General features: G+C 34.6%; 1 protein-coding gene across 2 annotated transcripts in view; it reads right to left on the reverse strand.

The window, feature by feature from the left end:
• Positions 1-3,287: 3,287 nt before the first annotated feature.
• Positions 3,288-16,992, reverse strand: part of KCNJ3 (potassium inwardly rectifying channel subfamily J member 3) — a 158,962-nt gene continuing 145,257 nt past the window's right edge. The window contains exon 3 of one of the 2 annotated variants that reach the window (XM_050752070.1): positions 3,288-6,879. In XM_050752070.1, coding sequence (XP_050608027.1) covers positions 6,293-6,879 — 587 coding nt within the window. In that variant the 3' untranslated portion in view covers positions 3,288-6,292. The remainder of the gene's footprint in view (positions 6,880-16,992) is intronic. The other variant, XM_050752071.1, reaches the window with a different exon arrangement.

Here is a 16,992-nt window from a genome sequence, read left to right on the forward strand (position 1 = left end):
CCTTGCGTTGTTTGAAAGGAAGGTGGAGATGTTAATTAGCTTTGGTTTCATTAGTTGCTGTACGCAAGCTTAAATTTTGAACGTTACTAAAATAATAGACATGGAACTTTTTTTAAAAAAGGCAATGAAAAAAATACAAAATCCAAGAGAAGAAAAAATAAAAACAAATTTATCAGTAGCTATGTGTCTATGAATATTTATATTAAATATATATTTATATAGTGTGTTATATATAACATATTTTATAGAAACATATTTATATAACAAATATATTTTATGTATTTATATAAAACATTTGTATAGAAATATATTCAAGTAAAATATCAGATTGTTATAGTATGTATTACATATAAATTTATGTATATGCAGTATACATATACACACCAGCACAGGAAATATACAGTCATTTCTAAGTAGTGATGGCTTCCGACGAGGAAGAGAAATGGAGTAGCGTAGAGTTTGGAAGAGACAAAGTGACTGTTTTAGGTTTCCTTCTTTTTCTTTTAATTCTTTCTTTTCTTTTGAGACAAGGTCTCACTGTGTCACCCAGGCTGGAGTGCAGTGTCGTAGGTCATAACTCAATACAACCCCGAAATCCTGGGCTCAAGAGATCCTCCCACCTCAGTCTCCCTATTAGCTAAGATTATAGGCACATGCCACTATGCCCAGCTAATTTTTTTTAAACTTATTTTTAGTAGAGATGAGGTCTCACTGTTGCCCAGGCTGGTCTTGAACCCCTGGGCTCAAACAATCCTCCTGCCTTGGCCTCCCAAAGTGCTGATACGATAGGTGGGACACTATGTCCGGCCTGTTTTAGATTTCTATGACACTTTATTTATTTAATAAGTAGGAGGTAAATACAGCAAAATGTTACTGTATCATTTTTTAAAAAAACCTCTGGGTCTGAAGTACCTGGGTTTGAAGAAACTTTCTGCTTATTTGAGGTATTTTTTCAAGTATCCAGTGAACTCTTGATTTTTTAGCTTGTCTTTTTCATTTTACCTCTTTGCAACTTAGGTATGTCTTTGTGCAACACTTCAAGTGTCTACTTTCCTCCACATTTTCTTCATTCTTATTTGTCCTTGCTTTCTACCTACTTTTTTCCCCCCTCTAACCAACACACAATTCTGACCACAACTACTCCTTACACTGCTATCATTTTCCATCCACCACTTCTCCAAATGACAGCTAGGAAAAAAGCAAACTCCACTGTAAAAGGCATTCTGGTAGGTTAGAAGCCATTGCACACAGTCATTGAATATTTATGTTCATGCATCCAAATTTTCTGGAATATGCAGTTGTTTAAAAAAGGGATTCTCTCTATTCTTTATCCTCCCAGGGAGCAGAGACTATACCTCATGTTTGTGTATTTAATTAAAAAGCCCGCTAAACAGCCTCTCTGAGAATAAGTTTCTTCAAGTGTAAAATAGGGATGATTTTTACCATGCAGAGTTGTTTCTTAATATTTAAATAATGTGTACAAGTCACCATGTATGTGATTGATACATTCAGAACTGGGAAAGGTTAAATAGAAGTATGGATTTGATTCTTAGTAAACAAGGAGGATATAGTAGGTCCTACTGTATTTGTTCTCTATAGCATCCATTGGTCAGAAAAAGCCCAGATAGTCTGAAAGAGCTATAATTTCAAAAAATCTTTACAAGTGGATTAAAAAATCCCAGAGAAATCACAGTGAAACTGAAGAATATCTAAGTCAAAGAGAATATGCAAACATCCTCCTCTCTGAAAACACAGCATTCAGACATATAATAGACTTTTAAGCAACAAGAAAGTCCAGAAGAAAATTGTAAACCCAACAACAAAATGTATTGTGAGGAACAACTCTAACAATTCTACTAAATGATAAAAGACCATCTGCATGGAACGCTACCAGGTCAGAAGCTGCAGCAACTTAGCTTTTCTAAATTAATTCTCTGAGGTGCCTGGGAGTTGAGTACATAACACATCACAAAACTCATCTAATCCAAGATTAAGAACACATTTTTCTATGAAACACAGGTGAAGCAACTGAATGCTTTATTAAAAGATGATTAGATATGTAAACAAAATTGAAAAACTATGCATTTTACTTACTGCTTTACTTACTGTAGCTTTTAAAACACTGGTTCAGCAAGGGGTAGGATAACCATGAAGCTTCCTTCAAGAAACATAGGTCCTGAGTATCTGCATTATTAAGCTGACGTTTGGTACTGCTGAAGCATCTTACCAATAAGCAGCCAAAATAAAAGGAATTATGAAGGAATGACTTGTGATGGATTTAATGATTGTCTTTCAGGAATTAAGAGTTTTATGATAAACAAATGGAGTCAAGAAATGTGAATAATTAAGTGGTCAAGAGTGCAAAAAGGATGAGTACACTAAAAATTAAACCCAATCATGTTTCAAAAGTTTAATACCATTTTTTATAAAATTGAACTTGCAGTATTGAATACATGAGTTTATATTTTTGAACCTAAATGACCTTTTACACTTAAATAATTATAGATTGCATGCCAGAAAATGGAATTAGGTTGATGCTAATTTAAATATGTACAATGTAATTCAAACATAAATTCTGAAGAATGTAAGAACTAATAGCATGTACGCCAGCTTTCCCATGACCCAGCCTTCCTCCAGTAGAAATACTGTACTATGAGCCATTTTGTCCAGATAAAAAGGCTCTTCTCATAATATTTTTAGCCATATATAGATAAATTTAAAATAGCATAAGAAGAATCTTTCAGAAATAATTGATGGTAAAATATCCTTATTTTTCATTTTGTATATATTTACAAAAGTGTATTTACCTATTTCTGAAAAGAAGAAACATTTAAAATGAAGATAAGCATTATCAAAATAATTGTTTCTTTTATTTACACCATTTTGATAAATAGAATGAAATATCTTACTATAACAGGACCTATATCATGAAAATGCTACAAAAAAGGTCTAGTTTCCACTTGTTATGTAGAGTTATTCAGTTCAATGATCACATTAGGTTTTCCTTTCCAATAGTCATGACATTGGTGGTTTGAAAACGATCTTGGCTTAAATTGACTTTTACTTTCTTTAATGTGAGCTCTTACAACTTCCAGAAATGGAAATAGCAGAGGTTAGGTTTTTATTCATTCAACAAAATGCATAACTTTTCATTACTGAAAGGCATGTCACGAACATATTGAACAAGTGTTACATGAAATAACTTTGGTAAGAACTACTTCAGGCTGAAATATATGAAGCTGAGATGATTTTGCTTAGAATGATGTATCAAAAAATCAGCAAAAGGAGAAGAAAAGCAATTCTTTATTTTTATCCAAATATATCAGACTTCATAATTTAGTTTCAACAAAAACTTCACCATATATCATCCAAACCAAGACATTGTAAGAGTGAAAGGGAGTGCTACCAATAATTACACAGGTACAACAGGTATAAACTGGAATCTTCCTGGGTAAACTGGGACCTACGATCAACCTAGAAATAAGGGTTAAACTGCAATTACATGCAGAAATCATACCTTTCCCACGCATGTGTGGAAAAGATAAAAAAAAAAAACCACCATTCACTCAGATAAGGTAATTTCAACAACAGTAGCTCTTTCTCATCAGATAGATTTCTGTTCACATATTATCCCTGTCCTAAGCCAGTGACATTTTTCTAAAATAATCAATTTTTACCCCACACAGTTACTTTGCATTAAGTTACCCTGTTTTTATTCTTTTTTTTTTTTTAGATGCTGAGATGGAGTCTTGCTCTGTCACCCAGGCTGGAGTACAGTGGCAGAATCTCGGCTCACTGCAACCTCTGCCTCCCAGGTTCAAGCGATTCTCTTGCCTCAGCTTCCCCAGTAACTGGGATTACAGGTGCCTGCCACCATGCCCAGTTAATTTTTGCATTTTTAGTACAGACGGGATTTCACCATGTTGTCCAGGCTGGTCTTGAACTCCTGACCTCAGGTGATGCCCCAACCTCGGCCTCCCAAAGTACTGGGATTACAGGCGTGAACCACTGCGTCAGGCCTGTTTTCTTCTCTTAACTGATACTTTGTCTGAAGTGGTCTTATTTGTTGTTTGTCTCCTCCCCACTCTCCTTCTGGTATACAGTGTTCATGGTGAGCAACAGCCTCCTCTGACTTAGCTATGTCCAAATCCCCAGGAACTAAAAATGCCTACGACATAGAAGGCATGCAAAAATTTTGTTGAAAGTGTGAATACACTTGGAGAGTTTGTTTTTGGCTCTGTCTTCTCGTTGGTACCAAAGACAAATTAAAATGACTCTCCAAAGTAAATTATGGCTCTATTTAGTTTTAAGTTCTTGGACTAAATGATCTATGCACTTTTTTCCCACTGCTGATCAATATACCATGCCCTGTGTACCCCTTTCTCTCTCTCTCACTATTTTGTTTCCTACATCCACAAAATAAGAAAGCTTGGTTATCAATGGGTATAGGGCAGTTCGCTCCATTCACAGTGGATGCACACTCAAGATAGATCATTTTGCCAGTAAGAATTCCCTGGTATATGTTTGCACCTACAGAATTTGGTTGATACAGAGGTAGCCAGAAGGTATTATTATAGTCAGTGATTTAAGTGATGTATTAATTTGCCAATAATAAAATTATCACAAAATTGTTAAAAAATAGGAAATAATGAGAGCCCAAACTAGCAATTAATGACTTACATATTAATGAGAACTTTTTAAAATTTGGGGCAGACTTAAATTATAAATACTTAAGTTTTATAGGAAAACCCATGATATTCTGTTAAGGAGCACTTTTACATTTTCATAAAAGTCTCTGCATTCCAAATTTTTATTTTGAAAATGTTCTACTGATCACTAGTTTTGATTCCTGCTTATAAGTCATAAATATCAGACTTCAGGATTAGAAAAAACAGTACTGTTAAAATTATTTGGGTAGACCAGGGATCCAAGACACCAATAAAATCAGTGTTCACCAAAAAACTGTGTGTAAGATATCTTCAATTTATCTAATTTTAATTTCTCTCTGGTCTGTGCAAAAACTTCCTCCTGAACTATAAGTGACAAGCATGGGATAGGTTCCCCAGGTGAGGAAAAAGTCTATCCTGTTACAACAAATGCCATAAACAAGAAAACAGAATTAAAAAGAGACTCAATTAGACATACATATTTTAAGCATAAATATTTATCATCTGTTTCATTGCACTGTCATGTCTTCTTAAAATGATTGGTCTTTAAAATGGACAAAATTTCCAGAAAAGGAATGAAAATGTTTCCAATTTACTCAGTTTGAAACAGGGACCATTAATTGTATAACTTCACACAGATTCTGATATATTCAATATAACCTGGCTACTGTCTAATAACATGATTCAGTGTTTGTTCAGAGCTCATCTTTGTATTAGATCATATACAAAATAGATTTCCAGATTTTAATTAGTCTAGGAAAGGAATGATTCTCAAATTAATCAATAATTATTTCTCCCCAGTACTAGCAACTTTTAAAAATCATAAGAAATGTTCGGTGCTATACTGAGTACTGGTATGCTCTAAAGTTTACAATTTAAACATGTAATGGTTATATTTTTGCAGGGCCATAGATAGCACAAACTTGTGTGATTCTCTCATATAAAATACAATTGAAAGCCTCCCAGGACCTTAAACAGCAGAAAACATTAAATCAGATTTTAAAATGACAAAAATTTAAGGCTAAAATATTTGGTATTAATAATTAATGCCAGTAGCCTTCCTACTCTAATAAAGTAAACATGCACAAGAACTACAACTTTGAACAAAACATCACAATTTTATCAGATATATATGTATGTATGTATGTATGTGTATGTATGTATATATATATATGTATATGTGTGTATACATACACACACACACAGACATATATTTAGTTTTATCGCCCTGAAAACTATTCACTCATGTTTGGCTTAATATATATGTTAGAAATGTCGGGGAGAGTATTTCCCCTTTAAATATATATATATATATATTTTTCCAGAATATACAATATAAATATGCCATATATAAATCATGCCATAAAACTAAATGCAAAATTTGCACATTATTGCATGCTTGATGTGATAATACATGCCCGTTAATAACTTCCTTTATGATGTCCTCCCTCCGTAACTGTTGCTTTCTGCACATTAGCAATACTTGGGAAAGGAAGGGTTCTCAAATATGCTTGTAGAACTGGGAGGAAAATATACTTTCAGATTCCTTAGGGAGAATTACCTCATCGCCAAATATTGGACTATTACTAAATCAAACATTAAATAATGCCTAAGGGAGTGCTTTGTTATGTGAAGCGATCAGAGTTCATTTTTCTTAATTTGGCTGGAAGGTTCCCTTCCATCCTAGCTGCTCCTCCAGCCATCTTTTGAAGCTTTGGTGGCAAATCAGCCACAGACTGGCTCATGGGATCAGATAACATCTTGGTGGTTTTAGATACCAGTTTTTCTTCTGAGTTGCCCGGAACTGAACTTATTCGTTGAAGTTTCATGGGCAAGTCTCCCAAGCTGTAGGCTTTTTCTGAAGTTGTAGAACTCATCCTCAAGAGTTTTTTGGGAAAGTCTTCTCTTCCAGTAATTTTCTGCAGCTTAGATGGTAGTTTTGTAGTAATATCATCTAGTCCATCTAAGCATTCCACAGAATTATGTCTTTCTTTGCTGTTAGTTATGGCTGGTGCTATTAAAGGGGATGACATGAGAAGCATTTCCTCCTGCTCTTTCACACTGTAAGGTGGGGTGGGGACTTCAAATGTTGCATGGAACTGGGAGTAATCAACTTTAAAGAATCCCTCTTCTAAGGAAATTACAGGAAAAAAACGGTGACCCCAAAGAACTTCATCTTCAGTATATGATGTTCGAGCTTGACAAGTCATCCCTACAAGAAAAGAGAAAATTCTTGATAAATTATACATAGTGGAAGCACATGTAAAGCTGGTTTGGCCTAAATAATTCATTTCACTTTCTTATCTAGGTTTTGGACTGTTTATCTGAAGCCTGAATAATAGAATAGATTAAAAGTTGTATTCTACGTTAATAGCTTTGATACACAGAAGGACGATGCGTCATTACATAAATATTAACCACAAACCAAAAGCAGAAGTAGCATAGAATAATTTCAGAACATACGTGTCCCTATAAGGAGATACGTGGAAAAATTATGTAACAATTTTTCATCATTTAAGAAACAGTGTCATAAATAAAGCAAATCTGACATTGAATCTAAACTTTAATACTGTGTAAACTTAGAAAATATATTTAACTGAGTATCACTTTATTCTTCTGCAGAGTAAAGCACTGTCAACAACACCTGTCTCACAATGTTGATGTGACCATGAAATAACACATACAGAAATGTAAAATTTGTCATATAATATCTACAATAGGTGACTCCATTAATGAGAGCTTACCTTTTTCTCTTTACCTAGCAAAGGCTTGCTATGGGGCGGGGGGGAGGGGCGGGGGGCAGGAGGACAAAAGGTAACTCTCCCAAGTATTTGCTAAACCAATAAAAGGTAGTAATATTTACATGCTAGAAAAAGAAAAGCCATTATGGTGGTTCCATTCTTTTGCATCTGTAAGGCCAGAATAAACTTTTGCTCAAGTTTCAGAAATCCATATGCTAAAATCAGTGATCTGGGCCATGTGATGTATCAAGTTGCACTCTTGCTCTAGGAATATCTGGACCCGGATGCTGGCTATCAGATGTAAATTTTTTCAGTTTATCAATTATGTTCCTTGAATATCATTTGCCTCATGGTATTCTAATTTACTCAATTTTGTTCTCTTCATAAATCATTTATTTCGATTGTGTTACAATCAAATCAGTCAACTTGTGAATATTCATTTTGTGAAGACTGGAAGTACAGGAATAAATTAAAAACATGTATCAAGTTTCTGTCTCATGTTAGTCAAAAGACATGATTTTCTGTAAGTAGTAAAATTCACCAATTTCTCTACTTTAATAGAAGTCTATCAGACTTCTATTAAAGGCTATTAAAATGTAAGATAATGATGAATTTTAAAAATCATCCCTTCAATAATTAAGTGTAATTTAAATAAATGATGATAGTTTTTCTTCATTCATTTCAATTCTCCCCCATCCATTAGAAGTAATTTCTATTGTTTTTGAGCCTGGCATAGTTTGGAAGAAGGGATATCTGTCTTTTTTCTAACTGACTAGCAATCACACATACAATACATATAGATAATTAGGATATAATGCGTAATTAAGAAGCCACATTTGAATCCTTCCAAAATCTTGCCTTATGAAAATTGTTGGATATTACCAAAGAATTAGTTACCACTATATACTATTTTTTATGACAGTTTTAAAATAAACTCATGTAGAAAATTAGTATCTATCATGTGACTAGCACTGTGTTAGGTGCTCTCTCTCTTCTTCCCTCTTTTTTTTTTTTTTCCATTCTAATCCTTAGTATGGTCCTGTTAAGAAGATATTCTTGTATGTATTTTAAAAACAAGGAATTTAGTGCTCAGAGAGGTTAAGTCTCTTGACCTTTCTTGAGCACAGATCTAATAAGCTATAGAGAAAAAATGTATCATCCTATTTATGTGTGTGTGTGTGTGTGTGTGTGTAATTGTCATTGTTATTTTACTTTGCTGCAATGTCTCTAATATTTTAGTTAGGAATGCAGTTATCACTTAAACTCTGTAATGGTGCAAATCTGACCATGATCAAATATCCGTGTTTATAATCAATTTTATGTGAGGAATAGCCCCAGAAACATTTATATATAAGACAATAAAATGAGTTTTAAAATATTAAGTGTAAACACACACATAGCAGCATTCCGTATTTTCTAATAACTTTCTGGCCTCTAAGTATTTCATAAGAAAAATCATAGATTATCACTTAATCAGGAAAAATAAACGTATTTCCTGATATATCTACTTGGTTTTATTTTGAGAAATTTAAAGATAAAGAAAAGTATCTAGAATAAAGAATAAATATCTGATGTTATTGTTAAGAAATAATAAAACAAATAATGTGGAAGTGCCTTATATTTTCTCCCTAAAAGCAACCACTGTCATTTTAAGTCTTTCCCATCCAAGACATTAATTTAAATTTGAGAAAAAAGACTATATTTTTACTAAGTGATAATACTGCCTTACAATCTTTTTTATTTTTATGTTTTCAAGATGAGGTCTCTGTCGCCCAGGCTGCAGTGAATGGCACGATCTCAGTTCATTGCAGCCTCGACCTCCCTGGGATCAGGTGATCCTCCCACCTCGGCCTCCCAAGTAGCTGTATTTTTTTGTAGAGACAGGGTTTTGCCATGTTACTCAGGCTCATTTTGAACCCAGCCATTTTTTTAATTTTAAAAACTTCTTTCATTGAAAATTGATGTCAGGCAGAATTATCCTAAGTGAGGTCACATACTTAATATCATTCAGTGTCTTAAAATGTAAGGAAAGTTTGTAAGTTTGTCATTTGATTAATATAAATACATATTAACATCAAGTTAAAGTAAATTCAGGTTATGAAGTCTGTTCAATTATTTCTAACAATCACAAAGTAAATTTTGAAATAAAATTTGATGATATCGCCATCTTAGCCCATTTCATTTTGGTGGTCTTTTTTTTTTTTTTACTTTGGGAAAATAATATTAAATAAGAAATCAAAATTTTGCCCCTGCTTTTACCATGACAATTGGGAAAATAAAGTCTTATAAAATGTTAACACTGGGAAAACAGGCCATCAATTATTAAGTTACTTAAAGTGCTACGACATCTACAGTGGAAACGTGTGTTCAAATGTTTGTTGGCATTAAAATACTTGTAATCATTGTTACTGAAATGCCAATGCATGATTTCGACTGAAAAGGAAGGTGGAGAATCTATTTTACTATATAAAATTAACTTTACTTATTTTCCCAGCAAACTCACATACATGAGGCAACATCTGAAACATAATTAAAAAGTTTATGAATTTGGCTGTCAATGTCACTATTAAATAGCTTGTGAAAATTACCTAAAGCTCTCTCGCCCTGTTTTCTCGTTTATAAATTAGGCATAACAACATATCTTCTCTTAGAAACCTACTGAGAGTTTGAAAGTAAAAGACATAGAACCTTGCTTGCTGTGTAGGCAATGCCCATTAATGACTAGTGTTTTTATTGTTCTATACTAGTCACTTGCATTTCCTGTTCTTCCTGAAAATTAGTAAGGTGACTTAATATGTGTGAGAAATTTTTACATTTTTATAATTTATCCCATATGAGTAATATAGAAAATTAAGAATTAAGTTTAAAAGTCACTGGCTATGATATAACATTCTTTTTTTTTTTTCAGATGGGATCTTGTCCTGCCACCCAGGCTGGAGTGCAGTGGTGGGATCACAGCTCACTGTAGCCTCAAACTCCTGGGCTCAAGCAATCTTCTTGCCTGTTGCTCCCAAGTAGCTGGTATTACAGGCATGAGCCACCAAGTCTGGCTAATTTTAAATTTTTTGTAGTGATGGGGTCTCACAAAAGGCTGCTCTCAAATTCCTGGCATCAAGTGATCCTCTCAGTTCAGCCTCCCAAATCCTAGGCTGCTCTCAAATTCCTGGCCTCAAGTGATCCTCCCACCTGAGCCTCCCAAAGCGCTGGAATTACAGGTATAAGCCATTATGCCCGGCCAGTAGTTTGCTTTTAAAATTGTCAGACAATTAAACATTCAAAAATATTTAAAAATATAGAAAAAAGTTATATTACTCATATTTCCAGCTTTTAGGGTTTCTCAACATTTTCCACCTAACTATCCCTAATAGCAGAGGAGACTCAGTATGGACATATGGGGTGTATTAAAAGGCTTGCAGCAAGCAGAATGGCTAAAATCAATGTTAATACTATGTTAAACATGCCAAGAATATTTGCCAGCACCTTAACCTTTGTTTGTTTTTCTACTGTTCCTGTCCTACTTTCATTAGATGTAGGTACCCAAATAGCAGACATTTCCAATTCACAATCATAGTTTTAAAACCTGGTTTCATCTCAGGTTTTATGAATTTGCAATCAATACATGGATAAGGATATGGAAGATTTATAAATTGGATAACAGAAAAATGTCTATGTTTGCCAATCTGCATCTCAGACAATGAACTAAGATAAATATAATTGAGAGAGTACTTCTTTTTGCAAAAGTTATCCCAAAATGGTGATGAAAAAATAAAATGCAAATTTCAACTGAGAAGATTTAAAGTAGATATCATTATGGTTTCTAAGAACATGCATGTATCATTTCATTCTTCCTTCTAGAATTAGAATGCTTTATATTTCTTATTCTAATTAAAGTTATTTTAAAATAATCCATGCTTAGATTCATAACTGGAAATGCCATTTGAATTAAAATAAATGCAAGTGACTACTATTATTCAAAGGGTACTATGCGATTGCACCTCTTAGCCAGCAACACAACTGTTTGCATGTTTTAACCAGATTCCAGACTTGAACAAATGTGGTGAAAATCAACACGAGCTCATCTCTGTGGAAACTGGCAAAGCAACAGATGCTGCTACTGGAAATAGCTGGAACTTTTGAATCCTTAGATAAAAAAAAATTTGTATAAAGAAAAAAAAGATTTATTCTGTGCATTGCATTGCAATATTCACAGATTTAAAAGGGTATATATTACTGTTTAGTGTAATTTATTCCAGTATCAGCATGTCCATTTAAAATGGTAGAAGCAACATAGTCTAACCTCTTTATTTTTGACATTTTCCTTTCCTGACTCTGCCTTTAAACTGAACTAAGTTCATCCTTTTAACTGAATTAAACATTCATTCAAAGAACAGATCTGTGGAAGGTTTTAAAGTGAAAATGACAAACTGAGTTGTTATTTGACAAGTCCTTAATTAAACTTTCAGGATATCTCTAACTCAGTTATTTTCCATTGTTTCTCCTAGCTGGAGATGGTGGATGTGTCACTCACACAAAAGGGGCACAATATGGTTAAAAACAATATAACTACAGGCCAATAGGGAATGTCTGAATGCTGTGACACAGAAAGTATCACACAATCAATAACTTCTGCACATGGAGGCTTTATCTAAACCTTACCCAATATAGATGTGTTTGGGGGAGGTTGGGGGAGAGAAGAAAGGGAAGGAGGAAAGACGGATAGAAGGATAGAGAGAATCAGAGCCAGAGAGAGAGAGAGAGAGGAGAGAGAGCAAAAGAGCATTCTCCTGTAATGGTGGCTGTGGCTGTGTTTTGTCACACATACGTTAAACAAAAGCAGAAAAAAAAAGAGCAAATCCCCTTCAGTTAAGCCATGTGGTAATACTGCCTCTATAGGATTATATGTCAAGTATCTCTCTAAACACTATTTACAAGTTGTCTTTAATCCTCACAACTCCTCGAGGAAGAGACTGTTATCCCCCTTCCTGTTTTCTAGAGGTGGAAACTGAGTCACAGAGGGATACAAGATAGTAGGATCCCATAAAGTTGAAGCAGCTGGAAATTGAACATAAGAAATCAGGCTTGAGGATTCATGCTCTTAATCCTGTCTCTCTATCAAGTAGTACTGTGTAGGCAAAAGAAGAAACAAAAGAGAGTTTAGCACTAGTAATATAATAAATGAATATTCAAATTAAAGTGTCAACTTTTGGGTACAAGAGCATCAAGTCTGTGATTTTGTGGTCAAGGGGACCAGATTTGACACAATAAAAATAAAAGCAAGTGATGAAAGAAATGAACCTTTCTTCAGGGATGAACACCAGAGGCACTCTGCACAACTCCCTGGAGTAAGTACTGTGGTGTCAGACAACCATGGGGCCGCGTCCCACCTCTAGCACCTATGCTGTTTAACTTTGGGACAGTGCTTTGCCTCTCTGAACCCCTGTTTTCCTAATCTTGATAATAATAATAATAATCGTACTTGTATTCTAGGATAATTGGAATAATTTTATGAGATATTGTATGCAATGTGTTTAGCAAATGTCTTAATAAATATTAGTGATATTTATTGTAGCTGCTATTACATGTGGAAAAAGTATGGGAAACCAATTGATGAGTGAATTTTTAAGAATTAAAATAGTGAATGAATCATCTTCCTACTGGATGGGAAAAATAAATATTTGCTCATGTGACTGTTGGTTAAAATTGCTAATTATAAACATAAAAATCATAGTGGTGATAATTACATGTTGAGTAACAATGTACCAAGTAGTGTGCTATATATAGGTTTTATATATTTCATCTCACTATCTCATAAAGGCAAAACTATAAATAAGATTTTATTATTTTCATATTTCCAGGAGAAGGATAGAGCTTGAAATTTCAAGTAACAGAGAGTAAACAGCAGAGCTAAGTCCAGAACTCATACTGATTCCCAAACCTAAGCTCTTAACAAATAACTTTACTATCTAATGACTTCCTTAGTGAAAGCATATTAAACCGAAACATAGAATTAAACATTAATATTATTTGTACAAATATATACAGGTGGTATATGTGTATGTGTATATACATATATTTGAGTTATTAGTTATTAAGTAAATTGTACACTGTTCGTTTCTAGTGTGGGATCCAGATTTCTTAATTACTTTCCTGAATAAACAAAACCTTTTGGTATCACTATAAGGATCTGAAGCAAAGAGATTCTATAGGACAATGCTAGCTGATATTCTGGTATCCACAGTAATCAGGTCATATCAGCCCTAGAGGCCAGTTGCAGAGAGGGTAAAGCATCGGTTTTAATGCCAGATGCACCTAACATCAAACACTGAATCCCAGCTCCACCAGTAATTAATACGTGACCTTAAAAAAACTAATACATCTCTTTAAGCTTTAGTTTCATTATCTGTAAATTAAGGCCCACCCTAATTTCACATGAAGATTGTGAGAATTAAATGAAATTAAGTGACATATGTGAACTACATGCACAATAAGTATTGATAATTTTTTCCCAGAAGAATCCTTAAATACAGGCTATATGACTACAACTTTAATTTACACAGGCACATACACAGAAGAAAAAAACCTGAAAATTTAACCAAATAACATATTAGTTTTTTTCCCTGAATCTATTCTATTATTTTCTTCAAATTGGCAGTTGTTTCAATAAATGAATCACCTAATAGCTTAGCATGCAGAGCATGTTGTATATCACCAAGTAACTTCTTAGTCCACTCTACATATTGCCCTGAGGATTACTAAATGAGGACTATAGCTGTTTCTTCTCTAAGGTACTTCCAAAATTTCACCCATCTCCCAAGATACATTAACTATAACACTAACTTGGCATTCTCTGCATGTTCTCTATTGCGTTGTACTGAGCTGAACCCAAATGCAAAGTATAAACTTTCTGAAGAAGCTTATGATGTTTTTATTTTTAAATCTTGTTTATAAAACACAAAGACACTGCATACAATACAGTTCAACAATATAAGGTTACTGGCAACAGGCTCTTTTGAGATATAGGTTGCAAAGTCATTAAGAATACATAAATTGCTTCTAGAAACTGCAGTTTTCAAAAAGATGGAATCTCTTTATCTCCACATATTCTGCTCAAAATAGACTTTTAGTGAGGAGTAGAAGGTTCTGGCATGCATTCAACTCAATATTATCCTCTATTATTTACAAGCACTTGGTCTTACAATGTGTTCTCAGACATCAGTTTGCCACTACTGTTCAAGCTAGGTCAAAGAATTTTTAAAAACTAAAAATACAAAAGAAGAAAAGCCCAGTTATATTTGTCAGAAAATAAAGCTTCAGTAAGAATTTTATAAACAAATATTTCAAATACAATACTTAAGGTTTCTAAATTCCCAGAACAAGAGAAAAAACAGATTTTTAGCAATGATTAACAGAACACAACGTTAGATGTTCTAAAAGGAAGATAAGTGCAGATGCTAAAAGTTCACGGTCAGGTAGAAAACATGACAGAAACTTCACAATCGTATTGCTGAAAATAGATTTAGGAGAGACAGGGAAATATTAAGCAAAAAAACATGGGCTTTGAATATAAACTTGAGATTGTTCCTGTTTGGATATCTCACTGTTAGTAAGACCTTGGGCATGTTATAATTATCCGAACCTTGTATAAAATATGGGTAGTAGTACCATATAAAATATATAATGTATATGGTTATTGTGACTACAAATGATATAACCTAATTATGGGCCTACTATATTAGCTGGTAAATAATAAAGGTTCAATCATTGATCACTATTATCAGTCATGATTATTAAGTTTCCAATTAATTAAAAGATTAGTTCAGATATATTTTAAATAATTCTTTAGTGATCATCTAATTTCTCAGAAACAGATCAATGCATAGAATAATTTTCACTAAGTTAATTTCTGGCAATTTGATACAGACTATGTTGTCTATATTTCTGGAATACGAGGAAGTGTATATAATGAACTGAGTAAAACAAACATGAGGAACTGAGCCCAATTTACTATCACTGTCAACCTGGTCTGCTCTGAACAAATTTGACCTAACTTTGTAGTAACTAACTTTGTAGTAACTACTTTCTTCAAAATATAATTGATTTATCTGCTGTGTTGACAAAGCACTACCTTTAACTCTCTACTCTTACTTCAATTAGAAGCATTGCAGAATTTGCCAAATTCACTTTCTTTCTTTTTTTTTTTTTTCTGAGACAGAGTCTCACTGTGACGCCCAGGCTGGAGTGCAGTGGCACCATATTGGCTCACTGCAACCTCCACCTCCCAGGTTCAAGTGATTCTCCTGCCTCAGCCTCCTGAGTAGCTAGGACTACAGGCACATGCCACCATGCCCAGCTAATTTTTGTGTTTTCAGTAGAGAAGGGATTTCACCATACTGACCAGGCTGGTCTTGAACTTCTGCTCTCAAGTGATCCACCCGCCCCAGCCTCCCAAAGTGTTGAGATTACAGGCGTGAGCCACCGCACACAGCCCAAATTCACTTTCAACTGATTATTATTACTTAATAATAATCGAACCGTGGAACAGTGGAAATGTCCCAGTCTCCTCACACCTTTTTCTGCTTTCTCCTTATGATATTTATTAAAGCATGTTTCTTTGCATTGTTAATTATAGAATAAAAGCAATAGCTACCTAAATAAATTCATGCTATTGTTTTCCCCAGTAAGATACAATTTTTAGCTTTCAAAATATCTTTGCTATCTAACTACAATATAATATAACTATTGTTGAAAGATACTCCATAAGACTGACATCAGAAAAGATATTTTTCAGGCCCAGTGTGGTGGCTCACACCTGTAATCCCAGCACTTTGGGAGGCCAAAGTGGGTGGATCACTTGAGTTCAGGAGTTCGAGACCAGCCTAAACAACATGTTAAAACCCCATTTCTACTAAAAATATAAAAATCAGCCAAGCGTGGTGGCATGTGTCTCTAATCCCAGCTACTTGGGAGGCTGAGGCATCAGAATCGCTTGAACCCAAGAGGCAGAGGTTGCAGTGAGCTGAGATTAAGCCACTGCACTCCAACGTGGCAGACCTAGCAGACTCTGTCTCAAAAAATACATTTTTTTTTCAAAAGAAAAATAGAATAAATTTCTGGCTTAAGGCATTCCAAAATGGCCGAATAGGAACAGCTCTGGTCTACAGCTCCCAATGTGATCGACGCAGAAGATGGGTGATTTCTTCATTTCCAACTGAGGTACCTGGTTCATGTCATGGGGACTGGGTGGATAGTGGGTCCAGCCCACGGAGGGTGAGTTGAAGCAGGACAGGATGTCGCCTCACCCAGGAAACGCAAGGAGTTGGGGGATTTCACTTTCCTAGCTGTGGGAAGCTGTGACAGACTACCTGGAAGTGCCCAAATACTGCACTTTTCCAAAGCTCTTAGCAACCAGCAGACAAGGTGATTCTCTCCTGTGCCTGGCTTGGTGGGTCCCACGCCCACAGAGCCTTGCTCACTGCTAGCACAGCAGTCTGAGATCAATCTGTGAGGCGGCAGCCTGGCTCGGGGAAGGGCATCTGCCATTGCTGAGACTTGAGTAGATAAACAAAGGGGCCGGGAAGCTTGAA

This window comes from Macaca thibetana, chromosome 12 (genome assembly GCF_024542745.1).
Source record: "Macaca thibetana thibetana isolate TM-01 chromosome 12, ASM2454274v1, whole genome shotgun sequence".
In the NCBI taxonomy this organism is placed as follows: Eukaryota; Metazoa; Chordata; class Mammalia; order Primates; family Cercopithecidae; genus Macaca; species Macaca thibetana.